The sequence below is a fragment of the Lutjanus erythropterus genome, chromosome 17 (assembly GCF_056507025.1).
Source record: "Lutjanus erythropterus isolate fLutEry1 chromosome 17, fLutEry1.hap2, whole genome shotgun sequence".
Lineage (NCBI taxonomy): Eukaryota > Metazoa > Chordata > Actinopteri > Lutjaniformes > Lutjanidae > Lutjanus > Lutjanus erythropterus.
Genome location: NC_139333.1, coordinates 35,499,388 through 35,522,740, shown reverse-complemented (window position 1 = coordinate 35,522,740; position 23,353 = coordinate 35,499,388). Strand labels below are relative to the sequence as shown.

At 37.7% G+C, this 23,353-nt stretch overlaps 2 protein-coding genes across 2 annotated transcripts; both read left to right on the top strand.

The window, feature by feature from the left end:
* Positions 1–5,356: 5,356 nt before the first annotated feature.
* Positions 5,357–8,340, top strand: LOC146312527 (serum amyloid P-component-like). The gene is made up of 2 exons (XM_084741619.1): positions 5,357–5,510; positions 7,533–8,340. The coding sequence occupies exons 1-2, from the start codon at positions 5,453–5,455 to the stop codon at positions 8,159–8,161; spliced, it is 687 nt and encodes a 228-aa protein (XP_084597745.1). The 5' UTR covers positions 5,357–5,452; the 3' UTR covers positions 8,162–8,340.
* Positions 8,341–17,699: 9,359 nt separating this feature from the next.
* LOC146312526 (serum amyloid P-component-like) lies at positions 17,700–20,257 on the top strand. The gene is made up of 2 exons (XM_084741461.1): positions 17,700–17,813; positions 19,451–20,257. The coding sequence occupies exons 1-2, from the start codon at positions 17,756–17,758 to the stop codon at positions 20,077–20,079; spliced, it is 687 nt and encodes a 228-aa protein (XP_084597587.1). The 5' UTR covers positions 17,700–17,755; the 3' UTR covers positions 20,080–20,257.
* The last annotated feature ends 3,096 nt before the right edge of the window (positions 20,258–23,353 follow it).

Below are 23,353 nucleotides of genomic sequence, written 5' to 3'. Positions count from 1 at the left end.
AGCTCTCCAGGCTCCACTTTACTGTTTTGTGCTGTTTGGTAGTACCAGATGATATGGACAAGAATAGCCACGAGTGCTGTTGTCCACTTTATTTTCAACATAGCAGCTTGAAATATTCTCCTCCTGATATGCACTTCTCATCATAATAGTCATAATAGTCATTTGGAGGCACGGTTGCAGTGTTTTTGAAGCATTTATAATCAGTCTCTTCATGTTTCCACCTTTTAATATCTTGCCATCACTGTTTAGCTCTTAACCAGTAATAACAGATGGCATATGCACACGCTTCATGCGTGGTTGAGACTACATAACAAGTTGATACTGAAACAAAAATACAGAAAAACCTATTCTAACTTATAAATCAGTTATCTCATATTTTGCATATCTTCATTCTAAATTTTGCAGTATTTTGATAGTATTGTATATTTCTGAAAAAAGATTATTTCATTTTAAGAAAATATTTCTGATATTCTTCTACGTACCACTAGGAGCTCATGTACTACCAGTAGTACACGTACCATAGTTTGAGTACAATCTCTTGCTGCATTCTCTTGCACCTGGACTTCAGAGTTTAAGTCTTGGAAATTTCCATGCAACCCAACTTTTCTTATATATCGATGCATATTTTGAAGTAGAACTGCTCAAAACTGTGGCTGCAGTTGGGATGGCTAGGTATCTTGTAGATGTGGCAACCACCACTCCATGCCACCTCTGTAGATCCACCCCTGTTCACTATATAGAAAAGCTCCTTTCAATTCTTTGTAATATTATTGGATTATTTTGATTTGTGTCACGCACACAAGGCGCCCAGCCCTCATAGGTTTATAAGACACCATATGCAGCTGCAGTGTTCAAACATTTCATTACTATTTTCAATTAAAAATTACAGTTTATTTTAACCAAACTATTCAGCCTTCTGTTCCAAGCTTGACCAATTAAGTCTGCTACAAAAAAATTCCCTTCCTAAAGCATGAGTCAGGTTTTTCATACTCATTAAGCCAAACAAAATCAACATGGAGGACCTTTTAGTAAAAGGTGTCATCACAGACAAGACAGCAAAACAAAACAAAAAAAATAACCTCCTTCTCAGTTTCATCTAGGTCACCCAACAAGGCCTGTCCCCCACTGGAGAGGTCTTACAGCTGCTGGTCTCTAAAGCTTATGGTAAATCCTGGGTGTCTTTTGTTTAAATCAGGGGTCCCCAAATGGCGGACCGCGTTCCGAGTCCGGACCCACACGCCGTCCTATATGGACCCGGACCTATAACAAATAAATTATTAATAGATTTTATTTTTTTACGGGACGCTTCTATTTTAACTGGCGCAACTTTTCTAGTCTTTCCGGCGCTGGTTTAGCTGATCAGGAAATGCACAGACCAACTGCAGAGAAGCTGCGTGTGGAGGAGACTGTTGTTAATGACGAGTTTATTACAACAGAAACTAACATGATGGTTAATGACATCGACACCAACCAGATGCTCTTATAAAATTAAACAACTGTATAAGGAGGCCTAAACGTAAAACAGGAGAGTCTGTGTTTCTCTGTGAGGAACTTTCAGACCTTCTCACAGCAGAGTGAACAGGTGAGGGAGGAGAGGAGGGCAGACTGATCACTAATCAATCACTGATACCGTTGTTCTCTCGGACTGATTAAAAAAATAAAAATGACAAAATTGGTGAAAAACCAAACCTGGGTGTCCACACAAATAAAGTCTTTGTGTGAAACACTGCAGAGTTTAACATTGTGCTGTTTACAGACAGTCTGCTGTCTGTAGTTTGACAGAGAGAGAGATTTTTTTTTATTACTAAATACAGACGTGCAAACTCATAAGAGGAGAAAAAGATGACATGTTGGTAAACCAGTCCCCTGTCCTCTGTCCTTTGTCCCCTGTCCTCTGGGGGTCTGGGAGCGTCTGTCCTGCTCCAGAAGAAAAATGTTGTGATTTTAACATGTGAACAAAATATTCTGGTGACTGTTTCAGTTAAAAGAGTTAGTTCACTCTTCTGTTTGTGGTTTCTTTGTACTTGGAAAAAAAGTAAAAAGTAAAGTGAAAACAGTAAAAGTAAATCTACATTAAAAGTAAAGTTACTTTGCTGAGTATTTTTACTTTAGCAATTTGTAGATGTTCATTTAATAGACCTGTCTTATCTTTTCTTTTGTATATTACCATTGTTCTTAAATAAAGCAAAAGTAATGTAAAAGAAAAAAACGCAGAACACACAATATTTCTTATCTGATTACTCTATTAATCGGCAGAATAATCGATAGATTATACTTAAATTTTACTGGTTCAGCCCACTCAAGAAAGTTAGACATCATGATGTTCCGGACCTTTGCTTTAGGAAATTTTCTCTAACTGGACCTCTTTGAATTTTAATTGAATACCCCTGGTTTAAATCATATCATCACCATTATTATTACTGATGCATTAACATGTAATCAGTGTGCAAAATACTCAGCTTGGGGGTTCTGCCTCTCTAGTCTTATAATGTTATTGGACAATATACATGATTTGACATGATTTGCCATTAAAGATCATGTAAAGCAACAGTAAATGTGTGTTCTGAGTTTGTCACACTACAGAAACGTGTTATTAACCATCCAGCCTAATTTGAATGCTTCAAAAAAATCATTAAATATATAAAAAATAGGTCTCAAAAAAAGTGAAAAAAATAGTAGTTTTCTCTGCTCTGAAATGCTGGGGGCATGTCCATTTCACTGTCTCAGTGTCAAACACCACAATGACATGGAAATGATCTAAAACATGGACGACCTGTCTAACAACTTTATTGGATGTATCCAGGCATGTCTGAGCCACCAGAGCCAGAGGACAGTGACAGAATGGTATCTTTTTTTCCTTCTGTGTCGGGTTGTCGGAACTGAAGTTAGCTGAAGTGAACGGCTGGACTGATTTGGACTGAACTGACTGTTGGGAATGGTGCGGGGAGGGGGAGGTGGTGTCATTCGTGGGGCTTAAATAGTGTTGTTGGACCATGGCTCTGACATGTCACTGAGCCATGTTTCAGGTCCGACCACACAATCCTGAACACAGAAATCCTAAACAACAGTCTATTGGCCTAACTCCAGAACTTGGTACTACATGGTTCTCCTTAGTTACAATTGTGAGTGTGACAAATAATTTTTAAAAGATTTTTCCAGAGGACCTCCAAAATTTAGCTGTGAAGATTTTCAAGGGGTCATCTGTGTCAGTATTTCGCACCATGCATGTAAACAGCATTTTATACTAAGGCAGAAGAAGGTAGCATTGTAGTAAAGTAGTAAAATATCCTTTCAGGGCCTTTTTTTGCTCTATGAGGACTGTGGTTGCACAGCGAGGGCATCCAGGGCCCCCCAGGCTGTGTAATGTAAGCCCAGTGATCAGTGGGACTGCTCTTGAATGTCATATCACTATGTCACATCACTACATCATTCACAATGATGTATATGGAATGAAAAGCCAGCTAGCTTAATTTTTTTAAAATAAGTAACCTGATTTTTTAGTAATCATCTGTCTAATTTGTTCACATTAGCCAGATATTCAGAAGTATCTTAATGTCAGGGATCCCCAGTGTTTCCCATTTCTCACTGTTTTCTAGAAGTATCTTTAAATTGCTGGGGCCAAGACATCTGATTTGTTTTGAGAGAAAAAAAGATTTAGACAGATTTAGCATATTTTCTTTTAAAGTGCACCAGACGATGGATTTAAATGTTAAATGCAGAGAGTTTGGAGTTTCAGAAAATAGGGCCCCCCAAACAACATTTTGCACAGGGGTCCCCAAAAAGCTATAAACGGCCCTGTATTCTTTAAAGTAAAACAGAAGTATAATACAAGTAAATCTAAGTTGTGTACATATGTTAATGTACTGCATTGTAGTTATGCTGTGTGGGACGCCTGTTATTAAAGGACCGTTGTGTCAGATTTAGGGGGAATCATTATCAGAAAATGGGAGAAACAGAATATAATATTCATAAGTCTGTTTTATTTGCTGTAAAATTACCTGAAAATAAGAACTGTTGTGTTTTGGTTGTAGTGAACCTACTTCCACAGCCTGGTGACCTACAACATTGGCTCCCAACCTGGGGTTCGGGCCCCTCTTAAGGGGGGCACCAGAAATCGCAGGGGGTCCCCAAGACCTTTTCAGCTCTGGGGTCCTCTAAATCAGATTTGCACATCAACTAAAATCACAATTTCTGTGTTCTCACACCTTTTCCAAAGTCAAATTCAAGCACTTTTCAAGCATTTTCAGCTTTTCCTGCACTTCTAGCTGACATATTTAGATCTAAAATGATTATTCCTCCTCTTCATCACATTAAATCAGATATTTTTGTTTTTTTTGTCAACTAAAATGATGGTTTGTGAAAAAAATGTGTCACCTGTCTGTAAGTAGACTTGGCTTCCTGTTAGGGTTGTGAATTTAGTGCATTTTCCTCAACAAATAATTGAAATTGATTAATCATTAATCATTAATAAGACATAACACACATTTTTTCATTTTTAATTTTAGTTTAATTTTAAGTGTCATTATGCAATGAATGACTCCAACAAACAAAACAATGTCAAATGAGGCACTAGACTAATGATTAATTATCAATCAATACATGTTTACTCAGTTAAATTCTTATTTGGTAATTCATTGATTAATGATTAATCATTAACTTCCTGTACAATCTGTCTCAGCAAATATCTGACTTATTTCATTTCTTTATCTCAAAAGTTAATTTCAGGCAGTTTCAGGAGCTTTATTCAAAATCCAAGCACTTTTCAAACCATCCAAAAGGATTTCAGCACCTGTACAAACATGCAATTTATATAAAAGTCTGAATGTAAAAATATTTAAAAAGACACATTTCTTTGTCCTCAGTTAAAAATAATGAAAGAAAAAATGTTGAGCTTCTACTAGAACAGAGACATTTAGCAAAGCTTAAGCTTCTAAGAATGGAAATGATTTAAATGATGTTTATTTTGGACAGTAAATATTTGTAAAGAATCACTTCTTCTTTTAGTGTATGCACACATGTGTTCAGACTGGGGGTTCAGCTTTCCTTAGATACAAGTAGGGGGGTCCAAGGAAAACAGGAGGGGAACCACTCATCTACAGTGACAAATCAACATATTATCATTAATAACTGATTATTTTATCCTCCTTGAATTGCATTAGTAACCAGTTAGAAAATTATTAGATTTAGATTATTAGATTAGATAGATAACAAATTATTATTGTTAGAAAAGAGCCCTTGGGCACAAACACACACACCCACACACACTGAGGCAACTTCAGTGTTTGTCTCTCAATAGTGACTCAACAGGTGAAATAAGTCACATGGAATAAACTTTTTTGCAATTGGTCAGAACTTGTCCCACCTCTTTTAAAGCCTATAAATATTATCAGGACAGCAAGAGACAACTGTCCCATCTTTTGACTGAGAGAAGTGTCCCACAGCCGAGCTCAAGATGGAACAGCTGTTGGTTTTACTGGCCCTGCTCTGCACTGCTCACACTATACAACAAGGTGAGACCACATACAAGTTGCTTCATGTGTTACATTACTGCAGTTATACAACCAGATCTTGTTACCTTTCAATATTCAGTGTTCTCAGGGGTGAAAGTAATTACAAATACCCCCTACTTGTTCTTAAGGAAAGCTGAGCCTCCCCCAGCCCAAACATGATTTACTGTCCAAAATAAACATCAATTAAATAGTTTCCATTCTGAGAACCTCTTTTACACACTCATTCTTACCAAAAGATTATTTTCACAGAGTTGTGGCTCATTAAGCAGACACTATTTTTAACTGAGGACAAAGAAACGTGTCTTTTTAAATACTTTTGTATTAAGACTTTTATATAAATTGCATGTTCATACAGGTGCTGAAATTCTTGAAAACACTTGAATTTAAAGTTTGAAAAGTGCTTGGATTTTTTTAGAGCTCCTGAAACTGCCTGAAATTAACTTTTTAGATAAAGAAATTAAGAAAGTCAGGTATTTGCTGAGACAGATTGTACAGGAAGTTAATGATTAATCATTAATCAGTGAATTACCAAATAAGAATTTAACTGAGTAAACATGTATTGATGGATAATCATTTGTCTAGAAATGGCAATTGTGCCTCATTTGACATTGTTTTGTTTGACATTCATTGGGTAAGGAAACCTAAAGTGAACTTTAAATAAGAAAAAAATGAAAATGAGGAAAAGACATGCACACAAAATTGAAATTGTGATTTTTAACATGGGAATTTCTGGTGTTCCCCTAAGGGGGGCCTGGACCGCAGGTTGGGAACCAATGCATTAGACTGTGTTGAATAAATTGTTACCTCAGTGTGTATCTCAGTACAGACAGCATATTGTCACATTTCTGTGTCTCATCTTTGAATGTGACCACTCGTGACCTACCTGGTGTTTTTAATAGACCATAATCTTTTTATATCATTATATTATTCAGGCCTTGACCCTAAAGGCAGTTCAGACAGTGTTACTGTTGTGTCCTCTGAACTTGTGTACTGAGTTTCATCATGTGTAAACAGTACAAGTCATTTAAGCCCATGTTCACTGTGAATAAGGGTGAAGCTTGAGTTTGAGGACATGATGTCTTTCAGGTTGTCCAACAACAACAAAAAGAACTTTCCTCACCTCAAACCCAGGCTGAATTTCATACTTTCACCAAACTTAAGCTCAGGACCCAAAATGTGTCACAGACTTGTTTCAGAATAAAACACATTCTGCATTTCCTCGAACAGTGACAGGCAGTGTGGAATGATCAGGGTTGGGAGGGTTGCTTTAAAAATGTATTCCAATACAGTTACTAATTACCTGTTAAAAATGGTCAGGAACGTAATCCAAGTAACACAACATTAAAGTCATGTAACTTGATTACTCTATGTTACTTTTGGATTGCCTCTATTTAAAATATGGTGAAGTTTTTCAGCCTAATGTAGTGTTTTTAGGGCTGCAACTAACGATTGAACGGTGGATTATCTTCTAAATTAAGCAAATAGTTATACATATATATTTTCCATCATATTAACAGAAATGGTCCTCCATAGATACAGCTGGAAAAACAACCTTTCCCATCAGAGTTGATGTGTTTCTCAAATTTTAAATGAGGGTGTACATTGGGTGCCAGGGGCCCCTAAGTGGTCAACTATACCCCTGATGGAATTTGGGGGACCAATTAAGACCACTTCAGTTTTACTGTCATTCAGTTGAAGACAGTTTTTATCCATCCAATCTCTCACTAGGAAACAATCAACAAACATGGCGAACAAACATGGGCCCTAAAGTGGAGCCTTGGGGTTCTCCACAGGTGATGGCAGCAGACGAGGAGAAGAGTTTTGCAGTTTTGTCAGAAAAATAATGGCAGACTAACAAGAAATTAAATGCTATGTGAACTGTTCCAGTAATGTACTGTTGCTACATAAAATCACAGTTAATTTTACTCATCTGATATGCAATTATACATGTTGTTTGTGCATAAATTACAGTATATATTCAATGATTTTCTTTTTTAATTTTATCCTGTTGGTCCTTTGCAGATCTCACAGAGAAGGTTTTCACCTTCCCTGTGACGAGTGCAACTTCTAATGTGAAGCTCACTGCCAGTGCTCAGGAGCCCCTCAGAGCTCTGACTCTCTGCATGAGGTTCCACTCTACAGAGACCCGGTCCCAGAGTCTGTTCTCTCTGGCAGTCCCATCTCAGGACAACGCCTTCCTCCTCTACAAGCCCTCTGTCGGTGTGTACAGGCTGCACGTCAGTGGGGCGGCTCTTGATATCACAGGGCTGCCTGATGACACAGATGAATGGAACTCTGTTTGCTGGACGTGGGACTCCACCACTGGCTTGACCACACTGTGGGTCAATGGAAAGCGCAGCTCTCGCAAAGTCCTGTCGCCCTCAGCCACTCTCACCGGTGTTCCCAGTATAATTCTTGGTCAAGAGCAAGACCGTCTTGGTGCAGGCTTTGACCGGAGTCAGTCCTTCGTAGGGGACATCACAGATGTCTACCTGTGGAACAGTGTCATCTCTCCATGTGAAATCAGGTTCTATATGGAGGGGAACGCCTTCACCCCTGCAAACCTTCTCACCTGGAAGAACCTGGAGTACAGCATCACCGGCACCGTGTTCGTGGAGAAGAGTGACTTTGATAAACTGACCTGCTATTAGTTCACTGAGACAAATGAACAGCAGCAAAGCTCCAAGGTTTCAGAGCTACACCAGATAATCCCTCATAAAATAAATGTGTTTTTTTTCAGGACTGAAAAAAAAAAATCTGCATTAATTCAGTTGTACCATATTTCAGCCTGGAAGACTTGTTTCACAAAATAAAGTCTGCCACCAACCTGTGTCACTGTAGTCTTCCTTTTTTTAAATCTTCTACATCACTATCAGTGTCTTGTTATTAAAATTGTCTCTTCAGAAAGTCGCAATGTTGTGATCGCAACTGTTACAGGTACCGGGCTGCGGCACCCATGAACAGTTAAATGTGTGTCCTGTAATACAGGGAACAATGGTGAGACCGGGAGACACAACTGGACTCTGCTGGATCCTCTGTTGTTATTTTATTTACAATTGTCATTCAACACAAATTCATCTTAAACTGTCTGCATTTGTCCTTTTATCCAGAATTTACTACTGCTACACATATTTCGTCCTTTTTTTTGACATATTTTCATGTTCATAAGACACATAACATAAATCTCCAAATCTCAAAATAACATATTCCTTCATTCATTTGTCCAAATACTTTTGGCCATTTCTGCATCTTAAATGCACTAAATTACAGATACTATCAAGTATCGCCTGGACCTATGCTTAACAGTATCAATGATGAAATGAAACACATTTACACACACTAACAGATAACAATCACTCTTAAAACTAACCTACGTCTAACAATGTACAAAATGGAGACGTGTGGCCCAAGCTAGCAAAACAAACGACGGCCGCCATTACAGCTACTCGCGGCAAACAGCCTTTGCGCCAAAATAAAAATAAACAATTTAAACAGTCATTTAACAGTTCTACCTGAACTTAACATTATACATTGCTATTTTTTAACAAACTGCAGCACTTTATGTTAGGTCTGCTGGATCCTCTGTTGTTATGAGGGGAAACCAGCAGAGCAACGGTCCTAGCCACAGACCGGTGCAACCAACGGTCTCACACTGCCACCCACTGTCACAAAGCCGCCACTGCAGTTATCTACTCTAACCCAAAATCCGGTTACTTCTTCACAAAATGAACATAACATTTCCCAAATAAAACAAATAATACACACAACACAAAATGAATTACATTCATTAAGTGGGCATCACACAACAATTAGCACAAATTCAACCAGTCCCTGTAAATTCTGCATGACTTTGACAGTTTTTTCAATCACCACAGTTTTTACACAAATTTAATCCATCATCACAGCTTCAGGGAAGTTCAACACTGAAAACAACACAAGTACTATCATTCTTAATGACATTGTTATTGATGTTTATTATTTAAATAAGATCTCCTCAAACTGACTGTCCCCTCTCTCACATTCAAACTTTGAGATGGCCACTTCCGGTCACTGGTCACAAGCCCCGCCCCACACCTCACTCCCCTCACTCAACCCAGCCACTTATTTATCAGTCACGCCTGGTGACCACAAGTTTCTAGTCCCCTGTTGTGCCACTCTCCCTTTGATAACCTCTATGCCAACAAGTACTATATTCAGTACACCTGTCTGATGAGAGAGTCAGAGGCAGGGCTCATCCCATCCTGTTAGGTCCACCACTACACCTAGACTTTATTTCAAATGTTCAAAACGTACTGTAGTTCCCTCAGGTTTAATTAGACTTCGTCTTCAGTCTAATACCACCACCCCCTTATTATATTAACTTCTGTCTACCAAACCCTCCTACCTACTTTTAAAAACAGAAATGGTCTGGGTCTAATCCACTGAAATATTACAACTCTGATTCAACACAAAACATTTGATCACCTTAAGATTCTGGTTTCTCAAACAGAGCCTGATGTTTTGCTGCTGACTGAAACTTGGTTAAAGAAAAATGTCGGTGATTGTGAGGAATCTTTAAATGATTCTAACCTATTTAGAATAGACAGAAATGCAAGTTTTTTTTTTATTAAATCACCTTATTTGGTTACAGTTCTTAATAAAAGAAAATGTTTTGAATTAATCGCTTTCAAGGTCAACTTAAGGCCCAGTAATTTAGCTGTAATTGGCATTTATGGACCTCCATCTGCTGAACCTGATGCTATTGATAAACTGATTTCATCTCTCAATATAGTAATTCAGAGATGATCACTTTCATTTTGGATGATTTTATTCTTAACTGGTTAACTAATGTGTCCACTTATTGGAGGGAGGTGTGTGATAATCTTAACCTAACTCAACCAATTATTGATCCTCCTAAGTAAAGTCAACTTTCACAGATATGATTCTGTCTGATAGGAGTGATAAAATTGTTGCTACTGGTGTCTTTAATCTTGGAATAAGTTACCATTGCCCCATAGCTTGTGTGGAAGAAGATATTTTATTTTCTTCTATTTGATCCTTATTTTGTATGTTCTGTTGAGTGAATTTGAGTGTGTCTGCTGAGAGTCAGCCTTTTACATTTATTAGCATAATTCTGTAAATGAATCCTTTGTTGTATTGTGAGGAGAGCCCAGTTGTTCCCTGATATCACACCTTACCTCCCCCCAACTGCTCTCCCCTTTTTAGTCCCTCTTAACATGAGAAGCCATTGCTATTATCATCACAGACTTCCACTTTGGGTTGCTCAGACACACTCCCATTGGTTTAGCACCTACTTCACATTTAGGTTCAGGAAGCTTGTTTCCTGAACCTTCTGGTGACATTTGCATTCTAAACCTCCTGTGATTTTCTGCTAACTGTATATAAGCTAACAACAACCTGACTCCAGCAGACAGTACCATATCACCATGTTGTGAGTCTCCACTGCGCAGTGAATAAAGCTTATCCAGAACCAGCCAAGATCTTGGACCTGAAAGAATCTTTTTCTTCAACACTTGAATTAGGGATACGAGATTACAGAGAAGTAAACTGTGAGTTGTTGTGAAGAGAAAAACTCAGAACATGCTCTTTTTAAAAGCAAAGAATTAAAGACAGATCGACTCCTTGGTTCATCTCTGAGCTCTCATCTTTGTCCGAAGTAAAGAATAAAGCTTGGGCTTTAGGTAGAAAATCTGGGGATTCTTCCCACCGGCTTGCTTTTGGGCAGCTAAGAAATAAATTTACACCGTCCATGTGGAAAGATAAATCCTGTTATTATTTAAATACTATCTCCAGTGGTTATTCAAGCCCAGCTAAATCCTGGGAGGCAGTGAATTCCACTAAAACTACTATGTACTATTTCTCTGCCCGCACATGTAACGTCCAGTCAGCATGTCATAACAGATCACATGCAAATATATCAATCAAGCATTCCATATATATATATCACATCGATATATATCAATTGAAGTTCTTTTTAACTACATTTTCTGTACTATGGCCACATTAGTCTGGTTTCAGAGCTAATCATAGCATCTTCTCCACAACATCTCTAATTTTAAATGATATTGTGTCTGCAGTTGATAATAATGAATATTGTGCTGCTCTGTTCATTGAACTATCAAAAGCTTTTGATGCAGTCGATCATTCCCTGCTTTTACATAGACTGTCAAGTATTGGATGTGACCGAATGCTCAAAGATGATCAACAATTACCTCTCAGATAGACAGCAGTGTGTAAAAGCAGTTCTATTGTTATCAAAAGGTGTCCCTCAAAGTTCAACATTAGGGCCTGTTCTTTTCACAATCTATATTAATGATATCATCCAGGCTCTAAATACTTAGACTGTTCATTTGTATGCTGATGATACTATTACACTTGGCTATTGATAATCACAATCTCCATTTAATATTCTTCAGGAAGCACTCATTGATCTCAAACTCATCTTAATGCAGATAAAACAAAATACAAGGTATTGACAAGACCTTAGAAAATCGATTACAGTATGTGTCACATCAGCACTTTATCAGGACCAGCTATCAAAAGAGTCCCACACTATAAACATCTGGGCATCTGGAATGACAATGAATTCGCTTACAAAGTTCATGTTAACAGTCTGGTTAAACAAGAGTGGATGAAACCTTCTCTACAGAAATATGTCTTGCTTCCCAGTGTTCAATAGAAAAAGAATTGTTGAATCTGTGTTACTTCCTGTTTTGGATTTTGGATGCAATATTCCATTGATTCCCAACCTGGGGTCTTCATCACAGTAAATCAGTAGAATAAATTCTACAGATGGGTGACAAATTAAGAGAAAACAAAGTTGCATGTTTCAAAATGTGTCACCTGTCTGTAAGTAGACTTGGTTTCCTGCTAGGGTTGTGAATTCTGTCCATTTTCTTTAACAAATAGTTGAAAATGCTAATAAATAAATAAATAATATATAATAATGGGGTGGGATAATAATAAATAAATGGTTCATTGATTTATTGATTTATTAATTTTTTCCCCTATTTTTTTATTTTTATCTTCAATTCCTTCTTTCTTCCTTCTTCTTCTTCTCCTTTTTCTTTTTTTTTTTTTTTTTTGCTTAGTTTAAGTTTAATTATGTTTTCTTTCATGAATGGCTCTGACAGGTAAAACAACATCAAATGAGCCACAATTAATGCCATTTCTGGACTAATGATTAATTATCAATCAATACATGTTTACTCAGTTTAATTCCTATTTGGTGATTCATTGATTAATGATTAATCATTAAGCTCCAGTGTAATCTGGCTCAGCAGATATTTTTTTCTGTATCTTAAAAATTAATAAGTCATTCATTCAAATTAACATATTATCATTAACCACTGATTATCTTATCTTACCTTAAATTGCATTAGTAATGAGTTTGGCAAGAAGAGCCCTTGGGCGACCCCATAACCACACACCCACGCACACTGAGTGAAAATAGGTGTAAACAGTTTTTTTGATCAAAAAATGAAACGTATCTTTGGAACATATGAAGAGAAGCCTGATATGTCTGACATAAGAAATTTGTTCTAATAATTTTACCTCTCTATTAAGTCTACCAGTGCTGTTCAACAAAAGTTCTCCAAACAGTCTTCAATAGGACAGCATTATTTAAAAAGGTGTTTATAATAATTTGTTTGACTCCATGCTGGGATAAAATATAGAAATGATTGCACATATTAGACATAAAGTATTGCAGGGCTGTTGATTTACATTGTATTAGACCGTGTCAAATAAACTGTTACCTCATAATACACCATATTCTTTCTATATCATTATATTACTTAGACCTTGACCCAGAAAGCCGTTCAGACAGTTCAGACGGTGATGTTGTTGTGTTCTTTGAACTTGTATCATCATGTATAAACCAGGTCCAGCTTTGGTTTAAGGACGTGATGTCTTTTATGTTGTTCAACAACAACAAAAGGATTCATTTCCTCACCTCAAAACCAGGTCGAATCTTTATTTTTGTTTCATTTCATACTTTAACCAGACTTAAGATCAGGACCCCCAGTGGGTCACAGACCTGTTTATATCGGATTTCCAACTGACCCTTTGTTAAGCCCCGCCTCCAAAAAAGCAACTGTCCAATCATAGCTTAGCAACCATAACTAGGGCAGTCAAGCTTTCCATTTCACCGCATGATGAAGGTGTGCAGGAGGCTCAGAGAAGAGTGAGTGAGCGTTTCATGAGTCTGGACAGTGGCATCTTTTTTTGTCGTCTCTCAAAAACATGAAACACAAGAGCACATGTGTGGTGAATGGATTCAACTCTGTCTCCATCTGCTCTGACATTGGCTGCCAACGTTAGTCAGCCAGATTCAGCCTCATTTAGTATTTCTGTTATACCATGTTTGCAGCTGCTAGATAACTTTACATTTACACTGACAGGGAAATATTTAAACATCAGCTGGGGATGTCTCAGCTGATTCAAGGAGTTAGCATTACCTTACATCAACCAGCTGAAATCTGCTTGTGAGTTATTATTTCACTGGACAAAATCCACCATTGTCAGCTAGAAATGAGACCAAGGTTATAACATCACTCCCAAATTAACAATTAAAATCCAGACTAAAAAGATAGGTCTTTACTTTACTCTTAAAAATACTGAGAGAGCTGATCTAATGTCCAAAAGCAATGAGTTCAGTTTAGGGGCATAAAAACAGGAGGCCAGTATGTTTGTGGGACACATGAGGAACATTTAAAAGAAAAGCAGTGGCGGACCTCAGTGATCTGGCTGGAATATAAAATGAAAGAAGATCTCTGATGTATGGAGGAGTGAGGTCATTCAAAGCTTTTTTTAACCAGTAAAAGAACTTTAAAATCAGTTCTAAAATAGACAGGGACCCAGTGACCTGTTTTAAGAAGCGGAGCAATATGATCAATTTTCTTGGTTTTGGTTAAAACTCTGGCCACAGCAGTTTGTTTCTTTAATGACTTTTTGGGTTGGCTAGTAAAAAGTGAATTGCTGTAGTCTAAACACCCAGATATAAAAGCGTGGATGAGAATTTCTACATCTTTCTGAGTTTAACAGGGTCTGATTTTAGCAATATTTCTAAGATTTAAAACATAAGTTTTAATAATACTGTTAAATGAGAATTACAATTTAAATCATAACTTAAAATCACTCCTAAATTTGAGATGCTGATTTAATCTGTCCTTTAAGACCACCAAGCACTGAGTGCAGTTTTTCTCTTTCTGCATTTGGTTCAATTAAAAGAATCTCAGTTTTTATCCTCATTTAGCTTTAAAACATTCTTGCTCATCCAAACATTAACGTCAGTGAGACAGGAGATAAGTGTGTGTGGTGCACTGGGATCATTTGGTGAGACAGAAATGTAGTGTGTCGTCAGCATACAAATGTAATTAACACAGTGGTAATTAATGATGTTTCCAAGTGGAAGCATATATAATGAAAACAAAACTGGTCCAAGAATGCTTCCCTGAGGAACACCATAATCCATACAATAAGTCTGTGCTACATGATCACCTAAACCAACCAAGAACTGTCTACCTGTTAAATAAGACTGAAACCAGGCCAGTACACAGTCAGAAAGACCCACCCATTTATCTAGTCTGTCAATTTTGTGATCAGGTGTATCAAATACTGCACTGAGATCTAAGAATAGAAGGACTGCCACATTGTTAGCATCAACAATAATTCTCAAGTCATTTACAACTTTCAGTAGTGCTGTCTCAGTGCTGTGGTTTGCTCAATAACCAGATTGGAGCTTTTCTGAAATGCCTTTATTAAATGAGCAAGTAGCTGATTAAGAACCATTTTCTTAAAAAGTTTGCCAAGGAAAGGGAGAATAGAAATGGGTCTGTATTTGCTGAGCTCTGAGTGATCTAGGTTGGATTTCTTGAGGATAAGTTTAACTACTGACGTCTTAAAAGCTGTGAGGGAGATGAATGAATTAAGAGAGGAATTTATTAAACTTGTTTTTTTCTTGGAAGAGACTATATGAGCAGGATTTAACCAGATTGGCTAGTATGGGGTCTAACACATGTGGAGGACTTCATCCGGCTAATTACTTAACTGACAGCATCCTCTGACATCATCACAAAGGATGACATCATAGATAAAGGACCCTAGACAGGAAGATACCAAGGACTCTGATTATCTGCATTTGCAATACTAGCTCTAATTTAAACTATTTTTTCTTTAAAAAATGAAGTAAATTCCGCACAATTAGCAGTTGAAGAGCTGTTTTGAAGGCTGGGAGCAGGGGAAGGATTTAAAAGACTGTTGATTGTGGAAAAAAGCACTTTGGGGTTCTCTTGATTATCTGAAAAAATCTTAGAAAAATTTGTTTGTCTTTCTTTCCTGATGGCATTATTGTAAGTTAAAATGTGGTCTTTAAGGATGTTGAAATCAACATGTAGTTTGGTTTTCCTGCATTTTCTCTCAGCTTTACATCAATTTCTCTTCAGCTGACAAATTGCAGCAGTTTTCCATGGTGATTTGCAGATTACATGCCTTTTCTTCATGCAGGAGCAACTGTATCTAGTGATAATGTTCATTTATTATTAAATTTATCTACATGGTTGTCAACTAAGCCAGTCGTTGATGGAGGAAAGGTATTCACCAGGTTTGAAAATCTGTGAATGGCTTCATTGATAATGTTGCGCTTCACACCAACAGTTTCTGGATGGTCATTTGAAGTAAAAATTGTGGTATTAAAAAAGACAGAAATTATCAGACACAGGGACCTTGGCAATGGATGAAATATCAACATCAATACCTTTGGTGATAATCAAAGCCAGTGTATTGCCATGAATGTGGGTGGCACTCTGGACATGGTGAACAAGATTTAGGCAGGCAAAAAGATCTAAAAAGTCCAAATAGCTATTTTTATCAGCACTGGTCTGGGACTGATCAGTACTGACTGTGTCAGACTGATATTGACGAGGTAGTGCTCCTTTCTGTCACAGTGAAGGGTCAGTGCGATATTGCGATGGGTTATTGAGACAGGAATGGAAAAAAGATCACTATTTACAACCTCTGTGTGGTAGAAGAGAATATTTCTATGGATTCAGGTTGCAGAGTGACTGAACTGTAACAAGTTCCTACATGACATTGATGTCAATCATCTGACAGTTGACATGACTTAAGTGTGAGTTCAGTATTGTGGGCTAACAGTCGTTTACCTTTTCTGTTGAGACGAAGTCCATGTGAAGAGGTCAGGTTGCTTCCAAAAAACATGGAAGTTATCCACAAAAGAAATTCCCATCATACAGGACAGTTTTTAAGCCAGCTATGCAGCTGGCGCATCCGGCTGAATTTCACATCACCGAACAGAGGCAGAGGTCCGGATATGCACACTGTCTGCCAGACTCTAGGACAGTGTCAATCAGTTTTGAAGTCATCCTTCAGCTTTTCTGATTGTTGCAACTTGAACCAACATATGTGACTACGGATGACACAGAAGGGTTATCCCACAGCAGCTCATGGAGCTTTGAGTTAATGTAGAGAACCTGAGGCCCCTAATAACAAAAAAGTTTCTATGTTGGGAAAGTAGACGTGCTGAACCATGGATGAGCCCACAATAAGACAGGATGGAAAGGAGGACTTGTTGACAGTGACCCCCTGAGGTCTGCCTTTCACAGAGGGAGCGGCAGACCTGCGATGTGGTGCAGTACTCCGCCAGTTTACTCTGGGTGAACGAGCAGCTGAGGCTGCAGCAGTGGAGGCCACAGGAGCTGCGGGAACATGAATGGCTCTGACAGGTAAAACAACATCAAATGAGGCACAATTAATGCCATTTCTGGACTAATGATTAATTATCAATTAATACAGTTTTACTCGGTCTAATTCTTATTTGGTGATTCATTGATAAATGATTAATCATTAAGCTCCAATGTAATCTGGCTCAGCAGATATCTGACTTATTTCATTTCTGTATCTTAAAAGTTGACTAAGTCATTCATTCAAATTAATATATTATCATTAACCATTGATTATCTTATCTTACCTTAAATTGCATTGAATGAGTTTGGAAAAAAGAGCCCTTGTGCGACCCTACAACCACACAAACACACACACCCGCACACACTGAAGCAACTTTAGTGTTTGTCTCTTAATAGTGACTCAACAGGTGAAATGAGTCACGTGGAATAAACTTGGTCAGAACTTGTCCCACCTCTTTTAAAGCCTATAAATATTATCAGGACAGCAAGAGACAACTGTCCCAGTTTTTTGACTGAGAGAAGTGTCCCACAGCCGAGCTCAAGATGGAACAGCTGTTGGTTTTACTGGCCCTGCTCTGCACTGCTCACACTATACAACAAGGTGAGACCACATACAAGTTGCTTCATGTGTTACATTACTGCAGTTATACAACCAGATCTTGTTACCTTTCAATATTCAGTGTTCCATAAGTGCAGTGAAAATAGGTGTAAACAGTCTTTTTGATCAAAAAATGAAACATATCTTTGGAACGTATGAAGAGAAGCCTGATATGTCTGATATAAAAAATGTATTTCTAATAAATTTACCTCTCTATTAAGTCTACCAGTGCTGTTCAACAAAAGTTCTCCAAACAGTCTTCAATTGGACAGCATTATTTAAAAAGGTGTTTATAATATTTTGTTTGACTCCATGCTGTGATAAAATATAGAAATGATTGCACATATTAGACATAAAGTATTGCAGGGCTGTTGATTTACATTGTATTAGACCGTGTCAAATAAACTGTTATCTGATAATACACCATATTCTTTCTCTATCATTATATTACTTAGACCTTGACCCAGAAAGCTGTTCAGACAGTTCAGATGGTGATGTTGTTGTGTTCTTTGAACTTGTATCATCATGTATAAACCAGGTCAAGCTTTGGTTTAAGGACGTGATGTCTTTTATGTTGTTCAACAACAACAAAAGGATTCATTTCCTCACCTCAAAACTTTTGTTTCATTTCATACTTTTGTTTCATTTCATACTTTAACCAGACTTAAGATCAGGACCCCCAGTGGGTCACAGACCTGTTTATATTGGATTTCCAAATGACCCTTTGCTAAGCCCCGCCTCCAAAAAGGCAACTGTCCAATCATAGCTTAGCAACCATAACTAGGGCAGTCAAGCTTTCCATTTCACCGCATGATGAAGGTGTGCAGGAGGCTCAGAGAAGAGTGAGTGAGCGTTTCATGAGTCTGGACAGTGGCATCTTTTTTTGTCGTCCCTCAAAAACATGAAACACAAGAGCACATGTGTGGTGAATGGATTCAACTCTGAAAAGCAGTGGAGGACCTCAGTGATCTGGCTGGACTCTGCCAGTTTACTCTGGGTGAATGAGCAGCTGAGGCCACAGCAGGAACAGAAACAGCAGTGGTCATAACAGCGGTGGCTGAAGTGATAACAGCACCAGCAACGAGATAGCTGATGTCATCGGCCATGAATATATCCACAGGGTGCACCGCAGCCTTTCAGGGTAGAGCCCAGAAGCAGTTTGAGAGGTTGAAAGCCACAGATGAGATCACCTGTAGATCACTCTTCCTAAGGTTTCTAACCACCACATCCATCCAAGTAGCCTGGAAGTTAGGTGTTGAGCAGGAGGATGGCCTCGGCTGCATCGAGGTCTCCCACAGGATCGTGTCAGAAACGGCTGAACCCAGCACAGCAACTTTATTAGCCTGAGCAGAAGTCGCGTCAATGAAACTGGATAAGAGACTATCCCTTTTTAGTTCATTTGATAGTCTGCAAATGTCTTCTTTGAGGGGAGTGATACTCCAGTATGCTCTCTGGACTCAGTCACTGCAGACTAACAAGAAATTAAATGCTATGTAAATTGTTCCAGTAATGTACTGACGCTACATAAAATCAGTTGATTTTACTCATCTGATATGCAATCATACATGTTGTTTGTGCATAAATTAAAGTATATATTCAATGATTTTCTTTTTTAATTTTATCCTGTTGGTCCTTTGCAGATCTCACAGAGAAGGTTTTCACCTTCCCTGTGACGAGTGCAACTTCTAATGTGAAGCTCACTGCCAGTGCTCAGGAGCCCCTCAGAGCTCTGACTCTCTGCATGAGGTTCCACTCTACAGAGACCCGGTCCCAGAGTCTGTTCTCTCTGGCAGTCCCATCTCAGGACAACGCCTTCCTCCTCTACAAGCCCTCTGTCGGTGTGTACAGGCTGCACGTCAGTGGGGCGGCTCTTGATATCACAGGGCTGCCTGATGACACAGATGAATGGAACTCTGTTTGCTGGACGTGGGACTCCACCACTGGCTTGACCACACTGTGGGTCAATGGAAAGCGCAGCTCTCGCAAAGTCCTGTCGCCCTCAGCCACTCTCACCGGTGTTCCCAGTATAATTCTTGGTCAAGAGCAAGACAGTTATGGTGGAGGCTTTGACCGGAGTCAGTCCTTCGTAGGGGACATCACAGATGTCTACCTGTGGAACAGTGTCATCTCTCCATGTGAAATCAGGTTCTATATGGAGGGGAACGCCTTCACCCCTGCAAACCTTCTCACCTGGAAGAACCTGGAGTACAGCATCACCGGCACCGTGTTTGTGGAGAAGAGTGACTTTGATAAACTGACCTGCTATTAGTTCACTGAGACAAATGAACAGCAGCAAAGCTCCAAGGTTTCAGAGCTACACCAGATAATCCCTCATAAAATAAATGTGTTTTTTTCAGGACTGAAAAAAAAAAATCTGCATTAATTCAGTTGTACCATATTTCAGCCTGGAAGACTTGTTTCACAAAATAAAGTCTGCCACCAACCTGTCACTGTAGTCTGCCTTTTTTAAATGTTCTACATCACTATCAGTGTCTTGTCATTAAAACCTTCCTTCCAAAAAATGGTTTGAACATAACTTACTTTAATCCAAAACAAGAATATAATTCAGTCCCTCCAGGAATTGCAACAATTCCAATACTGAAAAGAATACAGGCATTGTCATTGTTATGACATTTATCAATGTATCTCTGGACCCACTGATCTGGCACAGGCATCCCCAAAGACTGGATCAGGACCTACAGGTGGGTCAAGACTATGGACAAAATTCTGCAAATTTAACAATAATATCTGCAGTACAGCTTTTATACAGCATTTCAAATGTGTTTATTGTTTCAAGGATGAGAATAAAAAAAACTAGAGCCTGTTAATTCTGTCTAAATTCACTTATCTTGTCTCATTTATGAAGCAATCTAAAATGAAGCTGAGAGGAAATAAAAACAATGAGATGCAATGTTAAATCAGACTAAATTAATTCATTTCTCATTTGTTAAGTTTTAAATGTAAAATGTTCAATAGCATGAAGATAATAGAAGGTGATGTGAAAATGTCTGTAAAAATGGGCAGGAGTATTTATTTAATGCACAAATGAACTCTTCCTAGAGTTTATTCATAGCGCCTATTGGGATTTGGGTCACAATAGTTTGTAGTTTTAAAAAGTGGGTTGCCAAAAAAAAAAAAAAAAAAAAAAAAAGAAGAAGAAGAAATAAATGTAACAGACTCTGAGAAGACATTCAACAATACAGTACTTGAAACAGAATTAAAAAAAATAAATAAAAATAAATCAGTGACAATCGAGGTGGACAGAACTAATTACAAATATTCAAGTCACTGTAATTAAATAGCTTTTTGTGTACTATTTTCAAATCTGTACTTTTATTACAGTACTGTATTTATTACACCATGTCATCTACTTACTTTCATAATCATAATTGAGTACTGAGTACAGGTTGTGCTCCTGTCCAAACCTTTCATTTGTATTTTTGTAGCCAATAAGTTTTTCTGATTGCAAACAGGCCAATGAAAACCAGGACATATGGACGAAAAACGCATTAATATTAAATTGAAAGTCTAGAAATAACTGCATCTCATTTAACATTGTTTTGTCTGGCAGAGCCATCTGATGAGTGGGGAAACTATAACTTAAAATGACAAAAGAATGTCTTCTATTGATCATATATTTAACATTAACAGCTAGTAAGCCTCAATTTCCAGGTCCCTTAATTTCATGGTAAATACGTGGTAATTACCAAGAAACAGATTTGAAATTTCTTAGAAATTAATCACAAATTACCTCCAAATTTCATTGTTAATTATGTGATAATTGGCAAAAACTATTTACATGTAGTGGGTAGAAATTACTAAGTAACATGTCAAATATCATGGTAAATAATAATAAAGCTTGCAAGTGTCATTTTTCTGCAAGTAGGTGGTAATTACCATTTCATACATTTGAAATTAACTGCTATGTTACTTAGTAATTACCACCCACTATATGAAAACAGTACTTGCTACTTCTTACATAATTAACCATGAAATTTGGGGGTAATCTGGGGGTAATTTCAAATATATTACCACCTATGTACAATGAAATGATTGGACCAAAGTAACTAATACTAAAGTAATTTTCAAGTACAGGTACAAGTACTTTGTACTTTTATTTGAGTATTTTTCTAACTCCAAGTACTTTTAACTTTACTCCTTTTATTACTGAGTAATATTTTAGTAATGTAACAGTAATTGTGCTTGAGTACAGCTTTTCAGTACTCTTTCCACCAATGATGTCAATAAACCACAGTGGAATATGATTAATAAAAAAAAGAAACATTTATTTTCCATGTCCCCAACCCCGACATCAAACTTCCAGCAAAATGTTGCCCAATGTGGAAGTAAATATGAAGTTCCCAAACAGGCCAATAGACTGTACAGGAGCCAGCAAACACGTTAGCAGGGAGCTAGAAAAAGTGAATTATGGTGACGACAAACATAAATTAAGATGATTCAAAGGCAAACAGAAAGTTGAGACATACAGAAGAGCTGTATTAACATAAGAACATCAAATAACTGCTGGTGTGAGCATCAAAGTGCTTGTTCACGTTTGCTGATTTAGTACACCATCAAAGTCTGTCTCAGCTTTTATTTAACAAAAAACATACAAAGCAAAAGTAGCACGAGCTAGAAAGTTTCCCATCTACAAGGTATTATTTGGTTGATTTGAACTCGTCTATGTGGATTTTCACAGTGAGTTTTCCTGAGGTTTACTTTCATTCTGGGTGAGTTGAGTTTTCTCAGAGGGATTACACATTCCTTAGTTGAGACTGGTAGTAGTGCAGTGTTAATCACAATGGCTTTAAAACGGACAGTGCTGTCCCTCAACAATCCACAAGGCACAAAGAGAACCGAGCATCTCATCTGTTTCTCATTACAAAAGCTCCAGTGAGAGTTTACAAAAAGGTTTAAAAGCAGAGCAAGGTTTATCCATCACGAGGGTGCAGGTCTGACAGAATGATTGTACTCTGGCAGTGTCAGAAGCAGTGCAGAACAAACACTTCTGACTGATAGAACTGTTACAAAGTATGAGAACTCTCCCAAAGCAATCCACTGAAGGTAACTGAGCTTAGCTTCTAGGATAAATAGACTGTACAAAGCACTGAAAGTTCCATTTTGACAATACAAGTTTAAGATTCTCTATAAACACCTAATAGTCCCACTCCCACAACACAACACTAGATGTTGGAGTTGAACAGTTACACACACAAGTAGGGTGTGTGTGGGTTTGACTGCTCATGATTGGATGAAAATATTTTTAGGATTTAGTTAAGTTTTAGGTAGACATGACCCTCAGAGGACAACTTTTTACTTTTATACTCTGAGTACATTTCAGAGCTCTTTTTTAACTTTTACTTTAGGAAAGAAGTTGAATACTACTTTTCTTTTTTCTTTTTTTTTTTTTTACAGACGTATCTGTACTTCTATGTACTTTTATTGTGAAGGTGAGAAATATTATTGTTAAGGCATCTTCACTGTGCATTCCACTAGTGAAAAAACTTCAGTTTACTGATCTGACCTCTTCTTTAATCTGTGTG

Coding starts and splice junctions, on each gene's coding strand:
- LOC146312527 (XM_084741619.1), top strand. CDS start 5,453: ATGGAACAGCTGTTGGTTTTACTGGCCCTGCTCTGCACTGCTCACACT. Junction 5,511..7,532: donor TGCTCACACTATACAACAAG/GTGAGACCACAT, acceptor GGTCCTTTGCAG/ATCTCACAGAGAAGGTTTTC.
- LOC146312526 (XM_084741461.1), top strand. CDS start 17,756: ATGGAACAGCTGTTGGTTTTACTGGCCCTGCTCTGCACTGCTCACACT. Junction 17,814..19,450: donor TGCTCACACTATACAACAAG/GTGAGACCACAT, acceptor GGTCCTTTGCAG/ATCTCACAGAGAAGGTTTTC.